The 14,750-nt window shown below is 38.4% G+C and overlaps 2 protein-coding genes across 2 annotated transcripts in view; both read left to right on the forward strand.

Moving 5' to 3' along the window:
- LOC109422534 (uncharacterized) overlaps window positions 1-4,766 on the forward strand; it is a 55,241-nt gene extending 50,475 nt beyond the window's left edge. The window contains exon 10 of the mRNA XM_062843024.1: window positions 4,465-4,766. Coding sequence (XP_062699008.1) covers window positions 4,465-4,631 — 167 coding nt within the window. The 3' untranslated portion in view covers window positions 4,632-4,766. The remainder of the gene's footprint in view (window positions 1-4,464) is intronic.
- The window catches only part of LOC134291270 (uncharacterized), a 210,420-nt gene that overhangs the window by 147,832 nt on the left and 47,838 nt on the right, over window positions 1-14,750 (forward strand). The gene's annotated exons all lie outside the window — the stretch shown is intronic.

The raw sequence follows: 14,750 nt of genomic DNA on the forward strand, positions 1-14,750 counted from the left end.
GTGTCAGGTGGAATGTTACTTCCCCATGGCGCCTTTGAAGTCGGAATTTTTCCAAGCCTTATTATAGAGTTTTTTCTACGTATTTCTGTAGTTTTGGTGATAAAATATGATGCAAATTTTTTTTTTTTTTTGAGTATCCTAGGTCATCCAAACGGTTCTTGAGTTAGGATCCTGAAGTCTACGGATGTAACAGTAAGTTCTTTCATATACAAAGCTACGATTTGTATTCTGTCATGTCCAGTAAGTCTTCTGAAAGTTCAAAAAACAGTATCAGATCAGTCGGGATATTCTAGATCATCCAAATTGTTCTTGAGTTTAGATCCTGAAGTCTACGAGTGTAACGGTAACTTCTTTCATTATACAAAGCAACGATTTGTATTCTATCATGTCCAGTAATCTTCTGAAAGTTCAATTGACAATATCAGATCAGTCGGGACATCCTAGGTCATACAAATTGTTGTTGAGTTTAGATTCTACAGTCTACGGGTGTAACAGTAACTTTTTTCATTATACAAGGCTACGATTTGTAATCTATCATGTTCAATAAGTCTTTTGAAAGTTCAATAAACAGTATCAGATCAGTCGGGATATCCTAGATCATCCAAATTATTATTGAGTTTAGATCCATAAGTCTACGGGTGTAACAGAAACTTCTTTCATTATACAAAGCAACGATTTGTATTCTGTCATATGCCGTAAGTCTTCTGGAAGTTCAATAAACAGTATCAGATCAGTTGGGATATCCTAGATCATCCAAATTGTTATTGAGTTTAGATCCATAAGTCAACGGATGTAACCAGTACAGTCGGGATACCTTGGTCATCCGAACCGTAATCCAGTATGTCCAGTAAATTTTCTGAATGTTCAATGGACATTATCAGATCAATTGGGGTCATCCAAACAATTATGATGTTCAAAAGCTAGCATCTACAGCATTTGAAGTTTCTATTTTGGCTGTATAGAGTTTTATTGTATAATCCATTATACTTACTGGAGCTCCCATATTACAATCAGAGACTGATATAGCTTTGGGATATTCGGAATCATACAAACTGCCCTGCAATATATTACATGGAGTCTAAAGCTGTAAAAATGTTTTTTGCTGTTTTGAGTTACACAACATTACCAACCGTAATGATTGTATCTATTTCGTTTATTTAGCGCCTTGATTACAATTATAATAAGACTGAATTCTTCATCCCAACACTTGGTTTGTGGCTGTAGTCCATATCCTCGGTCGCGTCCCTCATTTGCTTTCAGATATGTGCTGGATGCTTAGCTGGAAGTTCTTAGTTTGGGAAGTTCAGTATCCATGAAATATCTCAAAGGTTTTTGGAAGGACTCTGAGTTTAACAGAAATTTACGGATCTGGGTAGGTTAGACTAGGTAACGTAACTTTTTATAGCACAAATAATGACAGAATAATGCAGATTTAAAAAAATGAGTTTCATAAAAATTTGAACTAGTAAAGGTACAGAACAGTGCCAACTAGTCTGTGGAGAATATAAGTAAATATGGCAGGCTAGCATTGCAAGTGTAGATATAAAGTTGTGTGTTCATGAAAGATTGTGCCATGAAAGATCCAGCCTGATATTCGTGGGGCAATATCAGGCTGGATTTATGGGTGAACGCGCTTCAACGGATCATATGTTCACCATCCGCCAGGTGTTGCGGAAATGCCGCGAATACAACGTGCCCACACATCACTTGTTCATCGATTTCAAATCGGCGTATGATACAATCGATCGAGAACAGCTATGGCAGATTATGCACGAATACGGATTCCCGGATAAACTGATACGGTTGATCAAAGCGACGATGGATCGAGTGATGTGCGTAGTTCGAGTATCAGGGACACTCTCGAGTCCCTTCGAATCTCGCAGAGGGTTACGGCAAGGTGATGGTCTTTCGTGCTTGCTGTTCAACATTGCTTTAGAGGGTGTAATTAGGAGAGCAGGGATAAACACGAGTGGACCGATTTTCACAGTCCGTTCAGCTGCTTGGTTTCGCTGATGATATTGATATTATTGCTCGTAAATTTGAGACGATGGCGGAAACGTACATCCGACTAAAGAGTGAAGCCAGTCGAATCGGATTAGTCATTAATGTGTTGAAGACAAAGTACATGATGACAAAGGGATCCAGGGAGGAATCACCGCGCCCGCCACCCCGAATTCATATCGACGGTGATGAAATCGAGGCGGTTGAAGAATTCATGTACTTGGGCTCACTGGTGACCGCCGACAACGACACCAGCAGAGAAATTCAGAGGCGCATTGTGGCAGGAAATCGTGCTTATTTTGGACTCCACAGAACTCTTCGATCGAATAAAGTTCGCCGTTACATGAAGTTAACTATCTATAAAACGCTGATTAGACCGGTAGTCCTCTATGGGCACGAAACATGGACTCTGTGCAGAGGACCAACGCGAGTTTTCGAACGGAAGGTGTTGCGTACCATCTACGGCGGATTGCAGATGGAAGACGGGACTTGGAGAAGGCGAATGAACCACGAGCTGCATCAGCTGCTGAGAGAACCAACCATCATCCATACCGCGAAAATCGGGAGGCTACGGTGGGCGGGTCACGTTATCAGGATGTCGGATATCCACCCGACTAAAATGGTTCTCGAGAGTCATCCGACTGGTACAAGAAGACGTGGAGCGCAGCGAGCTAGGTAGGTCGACCAAGTGGAGGACGATCTGCGGACCCTACGCAGAGTGCGAAACTGGAGACAAACAGCCATGGACCGAGTGGAATGGAGGCGGCTACTATGTACAGCAGAGGCCACCCCGGCCTTAGCCTGATCGGTAAGGTAAGGTAAGTCATGAAAGATTGGATGACCTAAATAATCGTAAAACTATCATGTGACCCCTGGCCCTTTGAGAGTTGAGAGGTTCATGGATTCTACATGGTTGTGCAATATAACTATCTAAAACGAAATCACCTCATGTTACAGTGGTTGTTTTTATCAGCTTTATTCCATAACAGTAAGGGTGGTCCATAATATCCCAAAAATATATAACAACGCTTATTGCTCCTCGAACTACTTTGGTAAATCAATTGGATTATGTAACACTACTTAACGAAGTGGCAAAAGTTATTACTACAAGTGAACACCTGAAGCTATGGCCTCCGGAGTAGTGTTGTTGATCTGGAATATCTCAAAACTATCTTGGAATGGCTCATGAAATGCCAGGAGAATTGCAGATTACAGTTGGATGTGTAATGTTTAAGTTCATTGTGCGAATAACTAATTTTACTGTCAAGAGCTAAATTTCAGGATAGTTTGGACGACCCTCAATGTCCCAAAGGTTCATAATAATACATAGTAGACTTGGTAGGTTGGTCCAGTCATAGCGGTTGATTATGCAACTTACTCAGTTATAATATGGCTGTTAGATATGGCTGTTGTTACGAGTGTAGATCTGAAGTTCTGAACTCCAAGGTAGTTTGGCTGACCTGGAATATCCCTAGAGTGTATCTATATGACATTTGAAATTTCAAGAGCTGCATGGATCCCAGTGCTATTATTTATGTCAAAAACACATAAAGCTATTCTTGTAGATTTGAAGGACTTCATTATAGAACAGTTTGGATGAACCTCAATATCCCAAAGGTTTATAATAAACAAGTAGACTTCAGATTGCTCCAGTAACCGCGGTTGATTATGCAACGTGACTCGGTATAACATATATGGCTGTTGTTACGAGTGTAGACCTGAAGTTCTGAGCTCCAAGGTAATTTGGCTGACCTAGAATATCCCTATAGCGTCTATATAAATGACATTGTAGGTGTCAAGACCTTAACGGATCCCAGCAGATTATGCAATGCTATTATTTATGGTGAAAACGCATAAAACTATTCTTGTAGATTTGAAGGCCTTCACTCTAGGACAGTTTGGAACACCTAGAACATCCCAGAATATAAAACACCTTATGATATTCTTTACGAAGGTTAAATGAATACATATGAACGTAACCCATATCCAATTCAGCTTTTAAAACAATTGGTATATCAATTATGTCGTTTTCCCAGATTTCATGGTGTTCAGGATGTTTTAGGTTGTCAATAAAGTCTCAAATACAAATTTTCCCATTTTTCCTTAATAGGGGACTCAATTTTAAACAACTTTTCCGAAGACAGTGTTCTGTTTTATTAATTAATGAATTTATACAGCGTTCCTATGTTGGGGTCATATATGACCCCTTCGGCTGTATGTTAAAATATTCAAGAAGATTTTTGAGGTCCGCCCCCTTAAGAAATTTGAAAATTGTGAAAATTCATCAATTTTACCCTAAACCACGGTACACTAGAAGTGAACATTATAACCATAAGTCATCAAGCAATAATTATAATAAAATTAATAATAATTAGTGTTGTTTTGGTAAAGTCTTCATTAAACATTAATTAACCCCCTATAAATCACACTGATCTTTAAAACTTAAACTTTCTCCCATTGCAGGCCAAAAATTCGCTCTCAACGAGATGAAAAGTGTGATATCGAAGCTTTTGCGCCACTACGAGTTCATCCTGCCGGCCGGCAGTGCCACAGAGCCTTTGCTTGCATCTGAGTTAATTCTGAAGCCACATCATGGAGTCCCACTGCAGATCAGGCACCGAGGCCACTAGCATTACTCTTCCCACCAAAAGGCTACTTACAAATGTGTATAGTTGTAGTTAGAATATGAACCTTAAGTTAAAAATGTGATAAGATGACACAAATATGTGACAGACCTTAATAAAAGCGAAAATGTTCAATCCAAATAGTAGTCATCGAATCGTAGGCAATTGCTCTGCATTCATTTGAACACCAATAGAACCGGCTTGAGAACAACCTTCGTCTTAGAATGCTCAATAGTGCAGTGAAGATATCAGTAGTGCCAGTGCCTGGTTGTCCACCAACGGCGGCGACAACCATTGAACTTGACCGCGACGCCAACTTGTTTCCCTCGAAAGGTTTGAATTGAAGCAACTCTAGCTAGATATGTTCTGACTGTGACTGCTTCATCAGAAGGCGCGCAATTACATTCATTTGCCTGTACCTCGGTAGTCAGTGGGTACTTGTTGGGTAGGGTACGCATTAACTTGCATGCAAGCTCGCTGGCAGTTGAAGAATTCATTCGGCTTGATGCTTTCCACTTTATTTGATGCAGTGCTATTGAAACGAGAGCTTTCGTTTCGATGCACCACGTGCATTACCCTGAAGGCTAGTTTTTACATGGTTCAATCAGAGGTCGTGTGAATTAATTATTGCTGAATAGAAATGCGACAAACTTTGATTACTTCTGGTTGGGTCGTTGCTTTACAACTTACAACACTTTGCAGTATCTGAATGCATGTAAAGGCAGTGCTTTCAGTATACAGTATTCAGTAGCTCTGCTTGTGTTAAGACCACCCTCAATCAAAAGTCCGTTGCTTCGAAATGATTCATTGATTAGAACCGGTTCGTCGCTTATATTCGCAGTTAGCTGAGTGTCGTCTGTTTAGCGTCCGCAAACGGTCATCTAAGGCGCAAATAAAAAGGGCAATTAATGCAACAACAACAAAAAACTGCTCTCTTTTTTGTCAGAGTGTTTTATATAATAAACGGGCAAAAACAGGTGTTGATGGATGACGCCAACAGTGCTGTAAGTCCGCATAAATGGCGTAGTTTTAGTTCAGATATATGCGACCAGCTTCCGACAGACTAAATTAACTGCGAATATGGAAAAGATGACTGCACTGTAGGGAAGGACAGGGTAAAATGGGCCACTAGGGTAAGACGGACTGTGTTAAAGTAACAAAATAATTCAGTAACACATTTTGAAAACGACGTATAATCAATGGTGTAGCATTGATTATACGTCGTTTTCAAAATTTGTTACTGAATTGTCATTTCAAGCCATTGCACAATGGGGAAAATAGGTATAAAACGCGAATAAATTCAATATCTCTGCTCAGAGTCGATGGATTTGAATTGAGTGTTGACACAAACTGCAAAAAATCTCTACAGTTTCAGATAAGGAGGGTGCCATTCGCCGCACGATGCTACATTCAGAAATAAAAGTACACACGGAATCACTATTATTTATGCATTTTGTATCCGCATCTCTCTCACTCTCTTTCTGTTTTCATGCTATCTACCGTTTAGCCTGGGTTGAAGAGAAGTGTTTCGTCAACCCAGGCGAAGCACCAGATAGCATGAAAACAGAAAGAGAGTGAGAGAGATGTGGATACAAAATGCATAAATAATAGTAATTCCGTGTATACTTTTATTTCTGAGTGTAGACTAGAAATCAGTGTATCGGGCCCGTTTTACCCAACTCCTTCTTATTTTCACCTTTTTCAAAAAAAAAATCATGGAGTGCAAACTAAATTATTTATTTAACTCGTGTTTGTGTAAAGACTTCCGTATTGTCGAATGGAGCTGGTTTGGCTCACCGCACAGTGGCGCGCCTCCATACAAAGGTTGGAAAAAACCTCAAGTGTTACCTGAAATAGCTAAAATTCACAGGTTATGATGATTTTAGTGCCCTAAACCTACTTCTGATAAGACACTTTTCATATATTTTGATTTTACTATATTAGGGTGGTTAAAAATTTTGAAATCTGCTAATTATGCACGGAGACAAATTTCGATCGTTTGAAACAAAAATATTCATGTGTATTCGGTAAACTGATAAAATATTTAAAACTAATACAGGTCGGACTCGATTATCCGGAGTATTGATTTTTATTTCACTCCGGATAATCGAATCACAAAAAAATATTAAATTTTAATTTTAAAACGTATGGAAATGTATATGTTTTTGTTATTTTATGTGCATGAAGCAGTGACGTAGCCATAAATTTGAATTAGGGGACGTCCGTAAATTACGTAACACATTTTTTTTGTATTTCCTCCTAGTCATACTGCTTTAATGAGACCCCTGAAGTTTTTGTATTGGTTATTACACTATGTTGAATTTCCCCTCTCCTCGTAAAGCGTGACGTAAGCTATAGGCATTCCTTTAGCATATTGTATACAGTGGGACCTTGATTGTTTTTTAGGCTGACAAAATCGGCATAGTTTTTTTACTGTGAATTTTGGACTCCATAAAAAGGTTCTGATTCTATCAAAGGAAGCAATACAGCTAAAGGGGGATGATGAAGGGGTGTGGTTTATGTTAATTTTTGTCAGTTTTGATGAACGAGAAAAAAATGTTATAAATAGGACTGTAGTATTAGAAATATACTTTTGCTATTTATAGCGTAAGGGTTCGTTCAAATATTACGTAACGCTAAAGGGGGAGGGAGGGTGTCTAGCGCTGTGTTACGCTTCATACAAAATTTTTAAATTTCCCATACAAAAGTTATTACGTGGGGGAGGGAGGGGGTCTAAAATGGCCAAATTTTGCGTCACGTAATATTTGAATGAACCCTAACACTTTTGTTTTCTAATTTTTGTTGACATGACATGCCTACTAACTGCAACACAGTCTTCTCCGAGCTTGTAATAATTCTTTAACGATATAGAGATAATTCGATATTCTCATCTGCACGTCAAACAGGGCCAAAATTTAAATTTTCATGAATTTTGATGTCCGGGAACCAATTTAAAAATCAATTTGAAGTCTGTATGGGAGCGATTTGTCGAATCATTCCTCGTCGCAGTTTGTACTGGGCGAATCTGTCAAACAGTTGCCCATCTGTCAAAAGGTGATTACAAAACGTGATTTCTAAAAAAAATGATTTAAGGTATACCAAAATAAAGTTCTAAACACTGTTCTAAAAAGTTGATGATTAACCTGGGCTTGTTAGGGGAATATCTGTAAATAAAAAGAAAATCGCGTTAAGTACTGTTCCTTTGAATTCCACTAAGAATTTGCATCCTTTGACAGATACGTATTTCGACCTCAACTGTAAGGTCGTCTTCAGTGTCTTGTCCCAAGCAACACACATGTTATATAAAAGTTACGACAGCGCAAGTTTTGGTTGTATAGAAGCTTATTTTACGTTATTTCAACACAAAGTTAGAATTACGTCAAATAAACTTCTATACAACCAAAACTTGCGCTGTCGTAACTCTATTATAACATGTGTGTTGCTTGGGGTACTTGACTCGACTCGAGTTCATGCTTGAACCTGATTTTGCAACAGAAATAAATGTTTCCTGGTGCTATGTTTGGCGATATGTTCTACAGCTGCCTTTTGGCAACTTTTTCAATAAATATAGACTGATTCAGAAATTATAAATACACTTTGCTTATTTAATTAAATGAACTGTTCTAATGATTTTTACCAACTTCTTTCAGAGTATAGCATATTGTACTCCATATTTTTATACTTCCTTTCAATTGTCTTGATATTTGAAAACCCAAATTTATCCACCTAGTGGTGATAGTGCCTTTCTCGTTAAATATGTTCTCACGATCTTTCCGTCGACGTAAGCCAAAGTGTTCTGAATCCTGATACTTTATAAGAAAGCAAGCATTTTATCAAAGCCATCATTGAATTGACTCAAAAAGTATTGATGGGACATAGTCCGACGTTATGGTCAACATATGAGCAGAGCTGAAATATATCAGACTTCTCAGTTGACTGCTTGAGCGTGAGCACCTTCATTAACACTGGAGGCCAATCAATATCAAGACGATACTTACAAGCAAAAGGGAATTGGAAAATTTTTGTTCGGGATTGATGCGATTAATTTTACGCATCAGGAATCTGAAATTGTGTGATTTGGTGAGATCTCTTCACGGCTAGCTAGACGGTTGTAGTGAGTAAACGTTAAACAGGAGCAAGAACGCGGCGTGCGCCGTGAGCGTTCATTTTGCGTACTGATGCATACTTGAATCAACCGTTGAAAACAAGAACGATAGGTAGTGGGTATAATGAGACGTCTGTTTGTATTTGGGTTTAATTTGTCAAGATTTTGTTCTCTTACATATATTAAACGTTTGCATTGATTTTATTCACTTTCGTAGTTCCGGCGAAGCACCTAACGCTGGTTCTGCAACCCTACCGGTAGCTTTTATGTGGTATGAGCCTGTTTTCTAGCTAATCGTTCCTCAGGTTATTAAAAAAGCCGTGGTTTGATGTGTCACATGGTACATTTGATCAATTTCGGTTGGGTACCCTGAACTGGTTCCGGAGCACTACCGGGTCTCCCAAATATAGTCTGAGACTATTTCATTGCTAATGTTCATTAGGTTACCTAAACAACACGATTTGATGTATCGCCTGCATAGGTATGGATCACTTTTGCATTTTACCACTTCCAGTGGGATACCCAGAACCAGTTCCGGGATTGTGCCAATTGTTCCTGATGTGGTCTTAGACTAGCTCCATGCAAAATGTTAATAAGTTTTCCTAAAAAGTCGTGAATTATGTACCGCATGCATGAGTGTGGTTCATTTTTGCATTTCGCCAGTTCCGGCTAGATGCACGAAACTAGTTCCGGAACACTACCGGTAGTCTTGAATACGGCCTGAGACTATTTTCTTGCTGACCGTTCTTCGCGTTATCGAAGAAGACGTTATTTAACCCATATCCGCCCAGCGTCCTATTTATAGGACAGTCTTTTTGATGTGAATATCTCCAGAATTATGCAAAATTTTAGAATACTTTCTTCAGAGAAGATGTTCTCTACACCCATACCTTGCTCATAGTGGACAATAAAGTTAGTGACTGGTTCACTAGGTGGCGTAAACGATGCTGCGAAGAATACATATTGTCACGATCTATGAGCTTCATTTCCAATGCGAAAAAAAAAATATTTCCCTGGAATCTTGATAATGGTTAATATTTTATGCAATTCAGTATCATAATTTACATTTTATTTAACTCATTTCGGTATCATAATGGCCATTTTTTCCGAACTTGCTTATTATGCAACTGAAATGAATTGCACAATGAAAAATAGTTGTATAATGTTCATAATGCAACTCATTTGAGTTGCATTATGAACATTATGCAACTCAAATGGGTTGCATTATGAAAAATTCATTGCATAAAATTTTGTATGAAACTTGTTGCAAAACTCGATTTTTTCAGCACTCTTCGTATTTATCCAACTCGGCAAGCCTCGTTGGATAAATGTACGACTCGTGCTGAAAAAATCAACTTTTTGCAACTCGTTACACAAATAACTATTATAGTTCATTTCTTCGGCAGAGTTTTTGATCAATACATACAAAAGTCGTATATACATACATGTATGATTGTACGTATATATGCTTGTATGTTTATATGTTTGTATGTATTAATATTTGTATGGCGGAACATAGGCATAACTCTGGAATGCGTCAAGAAATTTCAATCAAATTTGGCATACCCATTCCTTAGGATGTGGAGGTTATAGTAGGGGTATTGGAATTCAAGATGGCGGCTTAGGTTCCAAGATGGCGGTCAAAACTCCAGAATATATGCTTTTGAACGGCAATGCTGCTTCGGATACTATGCAATATGGGTATCTATCGATCGGGCTTTATAAGAAGAACTCAAAAATAAATATTCGACGCCATTTTGAAATCCAAGATGGCGGTCACGGAATGGTAGTTTGAGCTATGATACCATGCAATATGGGTATCTATCGATCGGGCTTCATGAGTAGAACTAAAAAATGAATATCCGACGCCATTTTGAAATCCAAGATGGTGGATCATATCCAAGATGGCGGCCATGGAATGGTTGTTTTATCTATAATACCATGCAATATGGGTATCTATCGATCAGGCTTTTTGAGAAAAAGGGTAGAGGGTCATGGTAGATGGTAGGATAGCGGGTAGGGTAAAAGGTGGAGCAGACGGTCGGGTAGAGGGTTTGGGTGAAGGATACAGTAGATTGAGTAGAAAGTTATGGAAGAGGATAGGGTAGACGGTAGCGAAGAGGGTAGGATAGAGAGTAGGGTTGAGGATAAGAAAAATGTTAGGGTAGTGAGTAGGGTAGACGGTACGATCAAACATAATATAGAGTAGGGGGTACGGTAAAGGATAGGGCAGTGATTATGGTAAAGGATATGGTAGAGGGTAGAGCAGATGGTAGGGTGGAAGGTTATGATAGAGTGTAGGATAGAGGGTTGTAATAGAGGGCAAAGAAGACAGTAAGATAGAGGCTCGAGAGTAGGGTGAAGAGTTGAGATAAGATTAGATAAGATGAGTTTTTTTTAAGAGATACCTTCTGGAATTCTTTCCAAGATTTCTTCAGGCATTCCTTCGAGAATCTTCCCAGGTTAATTCCCAGGATTTCTTCAGATATTGCTTCTGAGATTGCTGTACGGATTGCTCCCAAGTTCTTTTCAGGAATTTTGCAGGGGTTATTTAGAAAATCCTGAAAGGATTCTTTTAGTTATTTTTTCCGCATTCCTTCAGAGATTTGTGCTGGAATTCCTTCAGAGATTCCTGCTAGGATTTCTGTTGCGATTCCTCAAGGGATTTCTCCCGAAAAAAATATGAAAAAATATATTTCTTCCGAGATTTTTTTTCAGGCAATCCTAGAGACATCTTCTATGGTTCTTGCAGGAATGCCTGCTCAGCTTCTGGCCGGCATTCCTGTATTCTTTACGGAATTCCTTCAGGAAATACTTCAGGGATATCTACCAGAGTTGTTAGAAAATCCTGAAAGGGTTCTTTCAGAAATTTTAACCAGCACTTTGTCATGGATTTCTGCTGGAATTACTTCACAGATTCATTTTACATATTATACTGTCAAAGTGTCTTATCGAAACATATTCAGAGAATCCTAATGGAATTCTTTTTACGACCCGGGATCCTCGCTCGGGATTTATACAGCAATTCTTCCCGGGATTTCTTCTGTGATTATTTCAGGGATTCCTCCCAAGCTTTTAACTGAGATTCCCTCAGAATTCTAGCAGATATGCTTTCAGGGATTTCTACTGGGAATGTTTTTTTCAGACTTTTGTACGTACCGTGGATACACAGTTATGGATCACACACGGTTACGGATCAATTCGATGTTTACGGTCGTGTGTTGCAGCTTAGCATGGCGTGGCGTTGCATAGTATAGTGTTTATGCTATGAAGACTATGCTATGTTATGTCATGCTGTGCAGTGAGGCGACATTTGACCGTAAACATTGAATTGATCCGTAACCGTGTGTGATCCATAATTGTGTATCCACGGTAATCCTAAATCGCATTTGGTAGATCGAATAAAATTAAATTTTTGGATGGTTTATCATTTTTCATTTTGCCGAAAGACACATTATCTTTTCGATGTAACTTTGATAGTGCCTAGAATAACACCATAAAACCCACATATTGTTCACGAATAAAAAATCATGGAGTAGTACAGACATAAATAAAGAAGCCGTGTACAGTGGTTGAAATTTTATATCAAAACATGGAATGATGATGAACCTGGGCGTGTTAGAATACTTGCAAGTACGAGAAACTGAAGACGACCTTATAGTTGAGGTCGAAATACGTATCTGTCAAAGGATACAAATTTAAAGGAACAGTACTTAACACGATTTTCTTTTTAAAACATGCAAAATTTCTAAAAAGTTTACTTATGGTGAGTACGTATAGATTTATAAGGGTCGTGAGTTCAAATCTCGCCTGAGCTGTGGATTTTTTCCAAATTTAACCAATAATTTACCCATCTGTACATATGTACGTTGAGTTGTTTGAATTTCATAATTTGACCACACGGATTGGTATTACCGAAAATTTGCACTTCAAGTGAGTCATAGATTTATTATTATTATTATTACTTTATTATAGAGATTATCAGCCCTAGGTTGGTTCGTCTCTTTAAGGAGTACGTAAGTACGTAAAGATAATTTGTGAGGTACTGAAGGAAAAACTCAATTACTTTATTAGAAATCATTATCTGTGTAAAATCTAACTTCTACAGTATTTCAATGTTTGGTTATGCTACGCATAGTGAGTACTTTTTATTTGATCTGTTAAAAAAAAATAGAAATGTTGAACACTGCAATCGAAATTACTTGAAATTACATGGACCATACATTGCATACTTTTAGGCGTTTATCGGGTTATATTTCTGCCCCAAAATAAAGGTTCTTTTTTCCATTTTTTTTGAGTGGTTATCATCTCTCTCACTTGTTTAGAGCTGAATTGTATCAATACGGATTAGAATATAACGACAGCGTAGAAGTTGTGCTGAAAATGAACTCGAGAAAATTATCAGACATTGAGGACCTACAATGAAGAATTTTTTTGGAACTACACCATAGACTTCCATTTTTTTCGTCAAATCACGCTTATTTTATTGGAACTTGATCTTTGATAACAAATTTATTTAAAGATGTGAATTGTGAGGTACCTTGGGCGTTAACGGGTTAATATGCTGCGTGCGTACGTTTGATTCCGTTCTACATTCGACCACTTCCGGTGGGTCACCTGGAACCGATTTCGGCACACTATTGGTTTTCCAAAGTATGGTCTATGATTTTTTCTTGTTAACCGTTCATCAGGTAACCTAAAAAGTCATTGAATGTGTCGCATTCATGGATTGTTTCTCTTATACGTTTGACAATTTTCTATGGAACATCCGTACGTTTGAATATTTGCATTTCTTCACTTCTCGAATTTCAGCAGAAAATGCGGAATCGCTCGGAAAATTCTTCAGATGCAGAAGAAGTTCACAATGATAAGCTGGACTGCTGATACTTTAACACGCATACCCAACGTTAGTTTAGGAAATCTTTTCTACAATAGTTATGGTATACCACAATGGAGGGCGTTGTAGTAACAAAACGACAATGAAACTCTTTTGGAGTAGCAATGGAAGCGACTTATCCATAAAATGGGATCGCAACCAATTAGTAAAGGTTTCCTAGTTTGTTGAGCAGGGTCACCTGAATACGCAAAGTTTGCGAAGGAACACTCAAAAGTGAAAAGAAAGTCAAATGGAGACTTCTCATGTGACACATGCCAATCACTCAACACACGACAAATTCTGCTCATGCAGAGTTGGGTTAGGTGCAATTCTATGTTAAGTTATCCATGATCTACATAAGGATTCCATCAAACTGAAGCATCTCAAATTAATGTTTGAGCTACTTCAGATGATATAATCATCGTAGCAATACTGTCAAATATCAGCGAAAAGATGCTGAAAACAAGAGCTTGCTTGAAAGCATCCATAAGGAAAGGTTGAAACATACTGTTAACGTTATTCTAAAGAATAGCATGTTCGAGGCACGACAATTCATATGTAATGAAAGATGCAAAACTGGGGTCAAAAGGTAACCTATACAGAAGTTACCCTACAAAAATGAACTTTTTGATGTAGAGCCACTTTTGGCTAACACGCCTTTTGCGCTGAAAATTGATTTGAGGTTTCCTAGCCGTAGCCATTACCCAAACTAGACAGGATTACACTCTTCACAATCACAGCACAAAAAGGAAACAACGACAAACCAAATCGGTTTCAATTGAAAAATGCCAATGGAGAAAATGCATTAAGCGAACCCATATAGGTAGTAATGTGAGCTAATGTACAACTTTTTTTGTTTCGTGGAAATGGCCACCCAGTCAACCAGTCATCGTATAAGTTGTTGTATAAGATGTTAAAGTGGAGGCGATATGCGTACACTTTACATGCGCCTAAATGGAGGCATGCACGCATATGGCCTCCACTTTATCATCTTATGCAACATCTTATACGATGACTGGTTGACTGGGAACTTTCGAACGATCATAACTTTGCCGCCTACAAAGTGCTATCCCACATCATCTTCCGTCGTATGTCACCTAATGTAAATAGGTTCGTGGGAAGTTAGCAAACCGGCTTCATCGAC

This window comes from Aedes albopictus, chromosome 3 (assembly GCF_035046485.1).
Source record: "Aedes albopictus strain Foshan chromosome 3, AalbF5, whole genome shotgun sequence".
In the NCBI taxonomy this organism is placed as follows: domain Eukaryota; kingdom Metazoa; phylum Arthropoda; class Insecta; order Diptera; family Culicidae; genus Aedes; species Aedes albopictus.